Source organism: Pinus tabuliformis, chromosome 4_1 (genome assembly GCF_031772625.1).
Source record: "Pinus tabuliformis cultivar Carrire ecotype Pingquan chromosome 4_1, CPIR1, whole genome shotgun sequence".
NCBI lineage: Eukaryota > Viridiplantae > Streptophyta > Pinopsida > Pinales > Pinaceae > Pinus > Pinus tabuliformis.
This window is the reverse complement of record NC_142303.1, coordinates 440,591,538-440,606,271: the sequence shown is the minus strand read 5'-3', so window position 1 is coordinate 440,606,271 and position 14,734 is coordinate 440,591,538. Positions and strand designations below refer to the sequence as shown.

Genomic DNA, 14,734 nt, shown 5'->3' with positions numbered 1-14,734 from the left:
GAAATTGCGTAATTCCTGGGGGGAACTGGCAGTCTGCTGCTAGGAGCTACTGGCAGACGGAACTGCACTGAGGCTGGGAGGCCAGATTGCTGGGTCGCAGAAGGCCTACTCATGAAAAGTATGCAATTGCTAGGATTAGCTGTTAGTCGACTGCTGCGATGACTAACTGGGAAAACTGCGCATTTTTCTAAGGGAGACAGGGATTGGCACTTGGTGTCTGTCCGGCTTGTCTGCGCAATTTCCTCAGTCAGCTGAGCGAGTAAGTTCAGTGGTCTCTGCACAATTTTGGAGGGGATTTAGTCCCGGGGTGACTTCCAGGTCTGATTATCCGGGTGGTCAGTATGAAAGTGGATTGAATTGCTTGCGAGCAGCGCAACTTAAAAGGACTTGCCTGATGCTTCTATGTTGTTCTGGTTGACATTCGATCGAGTCGATGGTGGGGTGACGATTTGGCTGTCATAGGGGAGTTTGGTCATCAGAACTTTAGCAATAATGACTAAGTGTGTGAATGATCAAAAGATGCATAGGTGATCATGCAAACACACACTCACATGACTCGACAACGTAATGACTGAAACCATCCAGACACACATGTTCAACATGATTGACTGACGGTGCAAGTGACAAGTGCAACACTTGGGATTGATCGTCCATTGATCGAGATGACACTTGCGCAACATTGAATGTGACTCCATGTGTGAGTGTGCCAGATGCCTTCATAGCGAACACAACAAGCACATACGAAGTGAAGACTTTGAGCATAACCAAAACATGGTTGCAAGCATGACTTAGATACCAGCATGTAGAAAGTTGAATGAAATGAATAAGCAAGGTGGATGTAAGGACTCACATGAGATCACGGTGTGAACTCGAGTGTGTGCAGTCATCAAATGAAACTCTCAAGGGAGGCTCTAAAATTCAGTGCAAGCCAAAATTTTGGAGGGTGGTTGTATCTGCTACAACACTTGGTGACATACTCGAAGAACTCCAACTTCTCTGGTTCAGTTCATTACTAGCACAAGGCCTTGGTCTTTCGGGGAGTATTGAATCGATGTTTGGGTTACCTCGGCTTCCCCATTTACCCCATGGACATACATGGTCCACCCTTTGAAAACTCAGTCAAACACAATCAAAAGTTTAGCTTGATCTCAGTGTTTTGAATTCAGGAAGGGTAGTTTAGCTCGCGAGTTGAAGATTTCAGAGTATAAGTTTTCATCTCTGGTGTTGCTCCACTGTGAGTAGGCCTGGACAGTACCCCGACGGAGTCACGCAAGAATACACACATTTCTCCACTGCTAGCGAGCTTGGACAGTACACCGATGGAGTTGCATGCTTCACCTCTTCGTCTAGGAAGCCTTTCTCTTCTTTCACCTTTGTTTTTTTCAAGAGGAGTGTGTGTAGGCACTTATTTATTTTTGGGGTGGAAGAGGGATCTCGACTTATTTAGAGAATAAGAGGTTGTTCCTTCAGAGAAGCCTGTAAGACCTCTAACATAGGTTTGTTCATTTAGATTTCCCCTTCTCCATTTCTACTAGTTTGATGAGCTTGAACACATAGAGCAGAAGTTTGAGTATAGGCATGGGGCTTCCCAGTGTGGACACAGGTTCATGGTTGCACCAAAACTTCCCTTGCAGATAGTTTGTGTTTTCCATTAAGACTTCATTGGCCGAAGGTTATAACTAAGCGCATAGAAGATGGACACAAGACTGGCCAAGTGCTGTAGTGTCACAAGTCTCTTCAAATTTCAGCCACATACTCTATTCAAAAGCCAAAACGTGGTAGTTGGCAGCACTTATTTTCAGAAACAAAAATAGTAATATACCAAGCAAACAAAACAAATGTAAACAAAAATAGTAAGCAAAGCAAACAAAGCGAAAATAACAACAAGCAAGCAAAGCAACCAAGTTAGCAAGCAAACAATCATGCAAACCAAAAAGCAAAGACAAGAAAAAAAGAAAACACTACTCCAACTCCTACGTTAAATGGTAGGGGTTACGTGAAATGAAATTTCCAATGAAGCCACCGTAGGCGTACCCAACCTGTAATCACAAAGATAAGAGCGATTAAACAGATAAAAAATAGTGTGCAACAGAAAATGAAAAAACTTGAAAAACTTGCACACAAGAGAGAAGGTCTCGCCTGTGGGCAGAAGAATGTGTCACAACCACCCAACACACATGCTTACCTCTTCCGTGACTACCATATTTCAACAAACCTCTGAGGCCTCTTGCAAGTGTGTGCTGTTCTACACCAAGTTTCTCAGCGAATGCGAGGAAGGACTGAAGCTTGTTACCTGCAACATGACTCGCCAAGTAAGATTGTTCCAGCCATTAAGCGATTGGATCATAAAATCCATGATGGATGTTCTTAAAGATTCGTGATCTTGGAGAAAACAAATTCCTGATTCAAGAGAGGGGATCACGATGGGAATCTGATACGGATAGATATATCTGGTCATTCTCATCAGTCATGTCAAGACAGTGAGGGCCTACCATAGCCATCAGTGTAGACCAAAGTGCCTCACTTTCTTGACAAAAGTCTAAGAAGAAAGATGTTACATGGTGAATATCATAGTGCATGAAGCGACTTTCATTGGATGAATGATAAAATACATGACAACTGCCCAAGATAGAAGAGAAATTAGACCAGTCGGTCGAGACGCCAAATTCCCAGTTTGACATGAACAAGGAAACTTTTTGAACAATTGTACGAACTCTCTGAATGAGGGAACCAAGTTTGTTGTGCGCTAGGCATGATAGAACACCCACCTGCAACTGGCGAAAAAGTTCGCAGGCATCATGGTCATCACATAAATGTAGAAAGGATGCCAGCACTGTGAATGTGTGAAACCGGTTGGGGTGTGGCGAAATGAGAGTGACTTGATTCACGCGATAGGTTGTTATGAAACTAGCTCACAAAAAGATAGAAAAGATATATCAATGCCTTAGAATTCAGCCTCTTCGAGGGGGAAACCTCCTTTACATTACACAAATGAACAATTCTTCGATGATTCAAATGACAAAACCTCCTTTCTATATATAGGAGTCTAAGGGTTCACAATATAACCAAGCCAACCTAACAATAATAAGATAAAGACACAAAAATAACAATAGAGGGATTCTATGGGGCACAGTAATAACAATATGGGGACAATAGGGGCACAACAATATTAATAAGGGATACAACTACAATAGTAATGGGGGAATCACTAGTACTATAGGGACCCAACATGCCCCTCTCCTTCAAAAAAGTGTTGTCCTTAATGCTTGAGTAGTTCTAGATGCTTTTGTATAAAATTCTCATCCTCCTATGTGGAATCTTCAGCGGATAAGTTCTTCCACTTGATGAGATACTCCGAAATTGATCGATTTCGTAGCTGTCGAGTTCTTGTTTCTATAAATTCTTCTGGTTCCAATATAATTTTTCCTTCCTCGTCAAGTTCTAGCAATATTGTTTGAACTGGGAGCTTGTCACTTATAACCTTATTTAAACATGAAACATGGAAAATTGGGTGTACTCGAGAAGCTACAGGAAGATCCAATTTGTATGCCATAGTACCAATCTTTTGCAACACCTTGTACGGACCATAATACTTTGGTGATAATTTATTATCCTTTTTAGCTTGCTTGAGGGACATTTGTTTATATGGTTGTAGCCATAGGAATACCCAGTCACCTACATCAAAACTTCTTTCATTGCAATGTTGATCTGCCTGTTGTTTCATTCTATTCTGTGCCAACACGAGGTTATCCTTTATGAGTTGGAGAACTTGTTGTTGATGCTCAATGTGATGTTCCACTGCTTGAACCTTCGAATTTTCTCTTAAATATGATGTGATGGATGGTGGCTGATATCCATAAAGTTCCATAAATGGGGTCATTTTTGTTGCCGCATGGAAGGAAGTGTTATACCACCATTCAGCCAGAGGCAACCATTTGACCCATTGTATCTATTTATCAGATACAAAGGAATGAATATATCCTTCCAAACATTTGTTTACTATCCTAGTTTGCCCATCAGAATCTTGTTGTAACTTTCGAATAAGTGCCCCCACTTCTTCATCATTCTTCAATTCATCCCTTGCTTCATTTATCCAATCTGGTTGGATAATAGAAATGGCGCACAACAATGCTTTCACATCCTCATCCTTTCTTGAGAGTGCATCTGCCACAACATTTTGCTTCCCTTTTTTGCAGATGATTTCAAAGTCATAACCCAACATCTTTGTGACCCATTTTTGTTGCTCTTCAGAGGATAATCTTTGTTCTAAAAAGTATTTAAGGCTATCATGATCCGTTTTTACCTTGAAGTGTCTTCCCATTAGGTAGGGTCACTATTTCTTAAGTGCATGTAGTATTGCCAACATTTCCTTCTCATAAATAGCTTTGTGTAAATACTTTCCCTTGATTGGACGACTTTCGAAAGCAATGGGTATTTCATCTTGCATTAAAACAACAACAATTCCATTTCCTAAAGCATCACATTCCACAATAAAGGTTTTTCTAAAGTTCGGTGTAGCTAAGACCAGTGATTGGCACATTGCCTCTTTAAGATGTTCGAAGGCCTTTGTTGCTTCTGGAGTCCATGAAAATGCATCTTTCTTCAATAATGTTGTTAGAGGTGCTGCTATTCTCCCATAATTCTTAACAAACTTGCGATAATACCCTGTCAACTTGAGAAATCCTAGCAGATGCTTTATGGATGTTGGGATTTTCCATTCCTTAATGGCTTTAATTTTGCTAGGGTCTACCTTAACACCTTCATGAGATACAATATGACCCATATATTCCACCTCTTGTACTCCAAAGAAATAGTTGGAGCTTTTTGCATATAATTGTTTCTCCTCCAATAGTTGTAGCACCCTGTCAACATGTTCAACATGATCCTTCCAAGACTTGTTGTAGATTAGTATATCATCAAAAAATACTAACACAAATTTTCTAAGGAAGGGTTTGAAAATGGAATTCATCAAACCTTGAAATGTAGAAGGTGCATTGGTCAGGCCAAAAGGCATGACCAAAAATTCATAATGACCCTCGTGAGTTCTAAATTCTGTTTTCGGAATGTCTTCAATCTTCAATTTGATTTGATGATATCCTGAATGAAGATCCAACTTGGTGAAGTAAATTGATCCATGCAATTCATCCAGTAATTCATCAATGATAGGAATGGGAAATCTATCATTAATAGTGAGCTTGTTGAGCTCCCTATAATCTGGACACATGCGCCATGATCCATCCTTCTTGTGCACCAATACTGCTGGAGCAAAGAAAGAACTTTGACTAGGTTGAATTATACTAGCCTCTAGCATTTCTGCAACCATACGTTCAATTTCACTCTTTTGGGTATAAGGATATCTGTACGGCCTGATGTTTGGAGGAACACTTCTTGGAGTTAAATGAATAGCATGATCTTGATCATGAATAGGTGGGAGACCTTTGGGAGTCTCAAATACCTTGGAATGATTGTCCAAGACTTTTTGGAGATCTGGAGAAATAGATGATTTTGATGTGGGAACCTCTAGCGAACATAATTGTGCAATTACACCTCGTTGTTCCTTTTTTAGAAGCTTTTTCATACCGTTAGAGCTGATTATCTTTCCCAGTTTCCCTATAATACCCCTTAATTCAACTTCCTTTCCATCTGTAGAAAATTTCATGAAAAGTTCTTGAAAATTAAAAGCTACTGTACCCAAGGATTGTAGCCATTGGACTCCTAGTACAACATCAGCACCTCCCATTGGAATGGAAAGCATTGGGCTATTCAACACATATTCTCCCATGGATAGCTTGATATTATGGCACTTTCTAGAGCAATTTATGGTTCCTCCACTTGCAACCATTACTTGACACTCTGGTGCTGGATATAGGAAGCAATTCAATTCTTTGGCTATCTTACAATGAATAAAATTGTGGGTACTACTTGAATCAATCAACACTATTACCTTTTTCTTCTTGATATGTCCTTCTATCTTGATAGTTTTAGGAGTGGTGATTCGAGCCAATGCATTACAAGATATGGTCAGATTCATTTCTTCTTTATCTAGGGTTTGTTTTTGGAGTATATCCTCTTTTTTTGACATTTCTTGTTCCTTTTATTCCTCCTCTTCCCAATATATGTAGAATAATTTCTTCTCGGCACACTTATGACCTTTAGTGTATTTGCTATCACAACTGTAACATAGCCCTTTTGCTCTTTTATCCTCCAATTTTTGTGGTGTTAACCTTATAGGTTGTGGAAGGCTAGGGGAAACAACACTTCCATCTTTATACTTGTGAGTGGTAGGCTTCCTGGTTGCCATAATTTTTCTTTCCATTTTTCTTGCTAACCTGAATGCCTTCTCCAATGAATCAGGTTCCCAAAGGTGAACGTCATGTTGGATGTTATCCTTTAAAGTCCTTATGAACATATCAATCCTATTCTCCTCTGGAATATTTTTTACCCTTATATTCAATTTTTGGAAGTTCTCAATGTGCTCCATCATTGAACCCTTTTGTTTGAGGTTTATCAATTGGCTAAAAAAAGTGTTGTTTTTCGTATCCTCATAATGTGCTATCATTTCTTCCGTAAAAATTGCCCAAGTCACAATTTGTTTATGAGAGCAAAGCCATTGATACCATACAAACTGGTTTGGTTCCAAATATAAAGTTGCAATGCGTACCTTTTGTGTGTTTTGCACATTATGGAGATCGAAAAATTGCTCCATCTGTAGTATCCATGTTACGAGATCCTTGCCATCAAACTTCCTCATATCGACCTTTGGAACATGGTGGGTCTTTGTTCCAATGTTAGAGTCTATGAAATCATGATTAACATTTCTTTTGTTCTCATCATGAGTTTCCTCTACAACATTTTCACCATTAAGAAGCCTTTCTTGTAGAAACTTTGTCAAACCTTCCTTCAATCCTTCAATGTCTTTCTTCAAATATTCCATGTTGTCATTCTTCAAATCATGATTAACATTCCTTTTGTTCTCATTATGAGTTTCCTGTCCTACATTTCTTCCATTAGGAAGCCCTTCTAGTAACAATGTTTTCATACCATCCATCTTTGCTTCCGTCTTAGCTTCCATGCCGTCCATCTTAGCTTCCATGCCATCCATCTTAGTTTCCATGCCATTCTATTAGCTTCCATGCAATTCATCTTAGCTTCCACACCATTTATCTTAGATTCCAAACCATTTATCTTGGATTCCACACCATTTATCTTAGCTTCTGTTAGCTTTTGTGAGAGTGACATTTGTTACAGTTGGTCTCGTAATTTTGATATATCATGTAGCATTTCTTCCTCTTCTTCATGAGTCATGCTAGAGCTTTTAGGTTGTTTACTAGGTGTTTCCATTTTCTTTCTTCAGGGCATTAATTACTGATAATAATACTTCACTATGCCCTTTGACTTCCTTCAAACTAATTTTTCAAACCAAGCTTATGCAAATATTTAAAAAATACACACCTTTTTTAACTTTGTAGGAGCTCGATATTGAATCTAATGTATCTCTGTAATTTTGGATCATCCAGTTTTGAAATTTCGACCTGCAGTAGCCCTTTGCGTCCTCTTTCCAATGCCACTAGTCTGATCGAATGTAGATTCTCCAAGAAGAAGTTATGCACAATCTCCCAAGATAACTTGATTATATACCTTTTCAGAAGAGCAAACTTGTATGAAGTGCCACGTGTCACTGTTTTGACCTTCGAATCTAAAAAATATACACAGGAAACTAAAGTCTATCCTCTTTCTGTAACTTTTACGAAATTTCAATCTGATGCTCAAAACAAATGTTATGACAATTTTCCCCAGGTCACTTGTTTGGAATGTAATTAGGGAGTCTGCAAAAAGGCCAAATTCCTCAGATCATATCTCCGCAAATATAGCGAGAAAAACTCTGAATTTTGCACTCGAGGTTTAGTGCGATTTCCTCTCAAATGGGTTTTTTTTTCGCTTCTGAAACGTCGTAGAAAAAAATTTATAGTGAAAATTCCACAATGACCTATTTGGAGCAGTGAAACCCTAGAATCCAAAGCTCTGATACCAAATGTTATGAAACCAGCTCACAAAAAGATAGAAAAGATAGATCAACGCCTTAGAATTCAGCCTCTTCAAGGGGGCAACCTCATTTACATTACACAAATGAACAATTCTTCGATGATTCAAATGACAAAACCTCCTTTCTATATATAGGAGTCTAAGTGTTCACAAATAACCAAGCCGACCTAAGAATAATAATACAAAGGCACAAAAGTAACAATAGAGGGATTCTATGGGGCACAGTGATAACAATATGGGGACAATAGGGGCACAACAATATTAATAAGGGATACAACTACAATAGTAATGGGGGAATCACTAGTATTATAGGGACCCAACATAGGTTGTGCGCTCGTCATCACACAGGGAGATTGGTGCTGTGATGAGTGGGCAGATTTGACTTGAAAATTTTCCAAAAAGACCAAGGAGTTAATTATGAGAGAGAACATCAGATAAGTGTGATTCCGGATAGACATGATCAACTTCACTATCCCATGATTGGATGAGGGATGGACACTCCCAACCCGAACTGGATGTAAGAGAGTTGCATGAAGACATACATGTTGTAACAGACTCATGGATTCAATCATTAGTGAAAATTTGAAATTTTGAAATATCATACCCCAAACAGTAAATATTCTTTACACAGGGATCCACGCCGAGTGCAACCATGCAGATAGGAAGATTGTGCATGAGAAATGAGATCTAAGTTGGTTTGTCGGGCTTACTGGAGCTGCAAGGTCCTGACATAACCATCAACGGACGTTGAAGTGCCTCGAATCCCTACATGTCCTGAAACTTTCTAGAATTGAAAATTTTCATTTTGGGATGTGAACCAGATCATGCATGGCTTGAGGATGGCTGTTGTTACAGATTTCAAAACTTCTCTTAAGATGACAGCCATCTCTGTCACAAGCTTCATCAAAATTTTCAGCACACTGACTTGACGATATGTTTTCATGCAACACACATGATGATGATGAGTGGGAAGAGTCTTGTGTGTTGAAACTATTTTCATCATGGACAACCTCATTGCCTTATGTTGATTGAGGAGATAACTCAGAAGATGAAGAAGCAAGAGGATGCAGAGTGTCTTCGATGCATGTTGATATGTTGTGAATGATAGGACACACAGGTAAGTGAGGTGCAGAGGAAGATTCGATATGGATGTCTGCTTTGACTGGTGCACATTCCATATCTGTGTTAGAGTGTACATGAGATGACAACAGATCATATGATGTGCTTGGGTGTTCATCACAACATACAAAAGTGTGGGAGTGATGACATCGCAATACTAGAGGTTGATCGAAGAATTGATTGTGCATGATGCTTCACCAAGATTCATGGATCGAGGATCGATCAAGAATGGAAGCTCAATGTTTTGAGAGGAATTGATTGTGTCTTCACCATCCTGCTCCTTCGCTTGTATGATGAGACTGCCTTGCACATGACTGCAACTTGAGCCAGCAGCTCGAGAATCAAGAGAGTGCGTGCAACTAGCTTGTGAAGTAGATTGCTCAAGAAAGTCATGGTGTGAGGAGTCATGGCATGTAGATGATGGAGGATGGCATAGATGCATATTAGACTTAAGACTAGGGTTAGGAATGGTGATGTCCTCTTGCAAAATGGAGGGATGAGTTTTCACCATAGACTTTCCTAACCATTCTAGAATTTCCTTCGTTGGGGCGAGAGACAGCTGAGCAGATGGATTGGGAACATGCTGCACATATTTCTCATCTTTGCAACCGCTGCGAGGGGGCACCCTCTTCGAGACATGAGGTGTCTCATGATCCAAAAGAGTTGAGGAAGAAGGGAAATCGAGAAGTTCACCATTACGAGAGACATGAACCAAGCATTTAAGCTCTTGACTCACGAAGTCAAGGTCCACAAACTGCTCAGGAATTTCACGACATAGGTGAAGGAAGTGGGTAGAAAAGTCCGTAACTAATTCACCAGGCTTCATTCTTAAATGAGAGATTATTTCATAGATATCTTGGTGGTCACACTCATCGAAGGCTTGATGGAGCTCCATGACGAAAGTGAGAAGGGAATGGATGGAAGCAGGTGGCAAGGTCTGACACCACCGACTAGCACGACCTTCAAGGGTGAGGAATCAGAGTACGTAAACAAGCTCATCACTATCGATTTCATGAGATTCACAGAAATGAAGAAAATCAGAAATGTGCTCGGTTACAGACGTTTTGTCCTCACCGTCAAACTTTAACAAGGACAAGTGATTGAGAAGCTCATCGGGGATTGATAATTGATTAAGGGAGAAATGAGAGAAACACTCGAGGAGCATGAATTGGGTATTATTCATTGGGTAAGAGATTCAACCCATAGGTATGGGCTCAACTTGTCATCTGGCCCTCCTTCTAGTGTCAAAACGTTGACGGTGCTAGATCCGTCAACATCAAGGGATCACCCCAGTATGAAGTCCCAAATAGACTTCACACCATTTAGTGTGGGAGTCCCATCTGGTATGATGGCTTGGTTGCCATTATCTTAAGGGTTTGCCTCAATTCTTGCTTGTCAGCACAGGAGAGTGGCCTGCTTTGCCTTCGAGAAGTGAGGTTTGTGTGCCTAGTGAGTGCTAGTGTACTCGTGTCAATGGTTATTTCACTGTGTAGGGGGAGGTCGAAAGTGAGTCCCAAGTTGGTTAGGAGGTAGTACCAACTCCTCTAGGAACACACAACACAACAGGACGTGCACAACTTCCGTAGGAGCAGTCCACACGGATGCAGCAGTCACAACATACAAGACAAGATAACACGTATAACACTCAATGGATGAGTCCAAACGAGTGCAATGGTTGTCACAAAAAGCTTCATGTGAAAGGTCTGTCTGATGTCTGGGAGAGTAGTCTACATGGGCGAGACAACGCTAACATCATATACAACACATTTCCATTAATCTATTATGTATTACAACAAGTGAAATAGTTCAGAGGTAGAACACATGTTAAAGCAACATGCATTACAAGTGTTAAAGATTAGTCTTACAACAGATATAATACATGTGTGAAAATGTGCTGGCGTGTTAGCAGGCTTCTGAATTAAGTGAAAGTTCCAAGAAACATTGTTACACCATACATCACTAACCCCGAGTGCGGGGCGTTGGAGCCACTACTTACTCCTCAAAGAAAAGATTACAAACTCTCTTAGCTATGTGGGAGGAGATGAGGTGAAAAGTATTTTTCATGTACAAATGAGGGGGTATTTATAGCCAAGGGTGAAAACTAACCCTTATGGTTGCTCGACTACCCTCATGACTGTTTTACTTCGACGACTTTTTGACTTTACATGACTCTCTGTACAACAAGTGGGTCTCTTAGACTTCCACGTTACATTACATTGATTGACAACATAGCCCATAGTGGAGATGTGGGTGACATGACTTGACATGACAGTGCTGGTACATTCGTGTTGTTGTTGGAGTGCATGTCGAGCTACAATGCTGCTGGGTGATGGATGTCTTCATGGTGTATCACAGCTTCAACTCCGCATGGCAAAGTGCGCGAAGTCTTTGATGGTCTTTGGTTTTCTTAATGATGCTTAGGCATGTTTCTCCTTGCTTACATGTTGGAAGGCTGGACAGGCTCATATGTTCACGAAAGGTGCATGTTCGCCCATTTGTCCGTTCGTGAGCACATCTTGTATGTTTGCTCATCTGTTTGTCCATGAACATATCTTTGCATGATCATCCGTTCACAAGCACATCTCTTCGCATGCATCATTCATTCATCCATTGGTGAACCTCTGCTTTTGCATGTGCTCCTTTCGTTCATACCATTCGTCGTTTAGCCATGTTTGTTGGTGTACCTATACATGCAGTCACTCATGAAGAGATGACATCAAATCCAAAACCTCGTAGTCTACCACGACACATGATCATTTCGGATGCAGGTGACCGGGAGAGGTAGCAATGTTATGAAGCGGGATGATGGCTCCAGGAACTGCTGATGAAAACTGTGCAAGAGTCACTGAGTGATCAAGATAGTGGTAGAGGAAAGTTCAATTCATGTACAAGATGCTCTTTCGAATTCTTGGCATCCTTTGCAAGACTGAGGAAATTATGGAAATAAAATTCTCCTGACTTCATGTCAAGGCGCTTCTCCCATCCAAACGGCAGAGGCATCTTAACAACCACGACTAGTGGAGCAAATACAACCATGAATTGTGAAAAAAAACTCTCGCTACTCCACACTAATCAAATCAATGCTGCTACTGCAGCCATGGGGCAGTCAATGCAAAACAACATCACCTTGGATCCACAGCAGGGATACCTCAATAAAAATAAATACACTCCACACCAACAACAACCACATAGTTTAGACCTACAACCACGAAAGGTTGCATGTACAGAGACTAAAACTCGACCTCGACCTCGACCTCTCGTGCTTTTTGTTGCGAACTTTCATGCTTCCACTATAAAATGAGAGGAACATCACATCTAGGTATTCGGAAGTCTCAAAAGTTGAGTTCTATTTGAAACTGAATCTAGATGCTTCCCTATTCACAACCTCATAAATTTCAATGCCCAAAATAGTGTTTCCAAATCGTTTACTTCTCCAAATGAAAGGGAAGCAAAACAGTTAACCAGCAAACCAATCGGTTAACTATGAGATTAGCATATCACCGCTCCAATGGCACGAGGGCGATATGCTACACACCACAATTCTGCAGCAATTCACGATCCACTACTCGGCTTTCGCTACAGTTGACAGATTGGACCCTTACCTCAGATCAGGTTGATCCACCTACGTCAACTCAACCCTCCTGATTCTTCTTTGCCAACTTAGGATTTGTTGGATCTCAGTCACAGAGCCAAAACGCTGCAGCTCCACCTCAATCCACTGGTTACCAATGCTACCTTCACGTTACTGCTACAATCCACGAGCAATAGATCCGAACAATCCTCCTCCTGATGGAGCTCTTGTGTAAACAGTAATCATCAAAACAATTGAATAATGGACAAAAATTCACACCCTTTCACTCTACGTATTTCCCTCGGCGCAGAAAGAACCAAGCCCAGGAAGGGCTAGTCCCTCAGGGGCTCTGATACCATGTTAAATGTCCATAAAGGAAATCTATATTCCATTAATCAAATATGATATTACATATATACAAGAAGTTTTGTCTCAAGATAGGGAAACTATATTGGACACACAATGAGTTGGTTGAGAGAATATCTCAACCACACACCAAACTAACGAAACCACTCCTATAGAATAGGAACATACTCTTTACATAGAAAGTCGGAACTGAGACAAGTGGAATTACATTTTCCAACATAGGTTCTTGTTATTATGTGGTCCATTAATCCCATAACTATAAAATGGGACTCTATTATGACATGTTAAGTGGATGGGATTCTATTAATAAAATATATTAGTGAGATATTTCAATCATTTATGTGTTTCCTTTGTTTTTCTAATTTGGTACTAGAAAAGGTTCTTCAATTGTAGTTGGCTTCATCATTCTCGTAACAAGAGTAAGAGATTTGGAAAAGGGAGTGCATCAAATTCAGTTTGAATAGCTAGCACATGAAGAGTTAAATTGGGTGATGTTGCATGAGAAGTACCAATGTGTTGGATTCAATGCTCCATGTCCTTCTCGAACCATATGAGTTCTGCAAATATTAGTTTGCATCACGAGTAGTGCGTCTATACGTGGCCTCTTTCGATCATAACATCATATAGATTCCTATTGATAACTGACATGGTGTTGAAGGCACTTCATGTTGTCATCTCATGGTATCTTCAGGCGATGTAACTCTATGATCACTTGCAGTACCTGCGAATATGTTTGGATCATAGGATGTCCATTGGACTTCATTTTTTGGCACTTTCGATGCTTCTGAGTCCATGGATAGCTAAGTGTAATTTAACAAAGTTCAAGTAGAAAATGCATTAAACCCATACAATACAGTCGATGCTATGAGATGTTGTGTGGTATTTTAAAAAGACAAAATATCAATGTCACTATATATTTGAGATCCAAAATCATTTTAGCATCATGGTAGTTTTCTTTAGATTGTAAATAGTTTTTCTCATGGTTAATTCTTAGGATGTTAGAACCTATTTAGATACCATGCAACAAATTTGTACAAGCATTTTGAGAATTGAAATGATATTCATGGAGACTCACATGATTCAAATGACTATAGGTTATTCTGATGTTCATATGGTCTTACATTGAGATATACAATGATTTTTCTTCTCATTGGAATAGGTGAGTGCAGGTTGGAAATGATAGGCCATGGAAGAGACATGTTGTTCATTGTGAGGCATGGGCTAGCATAAACTTGTAACACTGTGAGATTTATTATTATTCCATGAATAAAGTAGATGATGAGCATGCAAAACTATGGACTTAATATTCACTATTATAAATTTCTTTCTTGCACGACGTGATAAATAAATTCTTCAAGGTCAATTTAGGAAGGGGAAAACATCAAACATTTAGGCACCGGATATTCACCTTAATGGTTAAAATAAGAAGAAGAGTGTGGAATGTGTAATTTGTGGGAACACATAATACTTAATATATCGACATTTTTAAAACAATGTGCTTAATATTTTGACCACTTGAATTAGATACACTACACAACTTAACTTTCATTATTGGATTTCCTAAAAAAATGATCTGAACAAATATATGTGAAAAGCAATCAAAATATAGAATAGTGCGACTACTTGAAATATTTT

General features: G+C 39.8%; 1 protein-coding gene across 2 annotated transcripts in view; it reads left to right on the top strand.

Moving 5' to 3' along the window:
- LOC149176219 (uncharacterized) overlaps positions 1-14,484 on the top strand; it is a 212,755-nt gene extending 198,271 nt beyond the window's left edge. For both annotated transcript variants that reach the window (XM_089423066.1, XM_089423064.1), the window contains one exon: positions 14,259-14,484. In XM_089423066.1, coding sequence (XP_089279192.1) covers positions 14,259-14,279 — 21 coding nt within the window. In that variant the 3' untranslated portion in view covers positions 14,280-14,484. The remainder of the gene's footprint in view (positions 1-14,258) is intronic.
- The last annotated feature ends 250 nt before the right edge of the window (positions 14,485-14,734 follow it).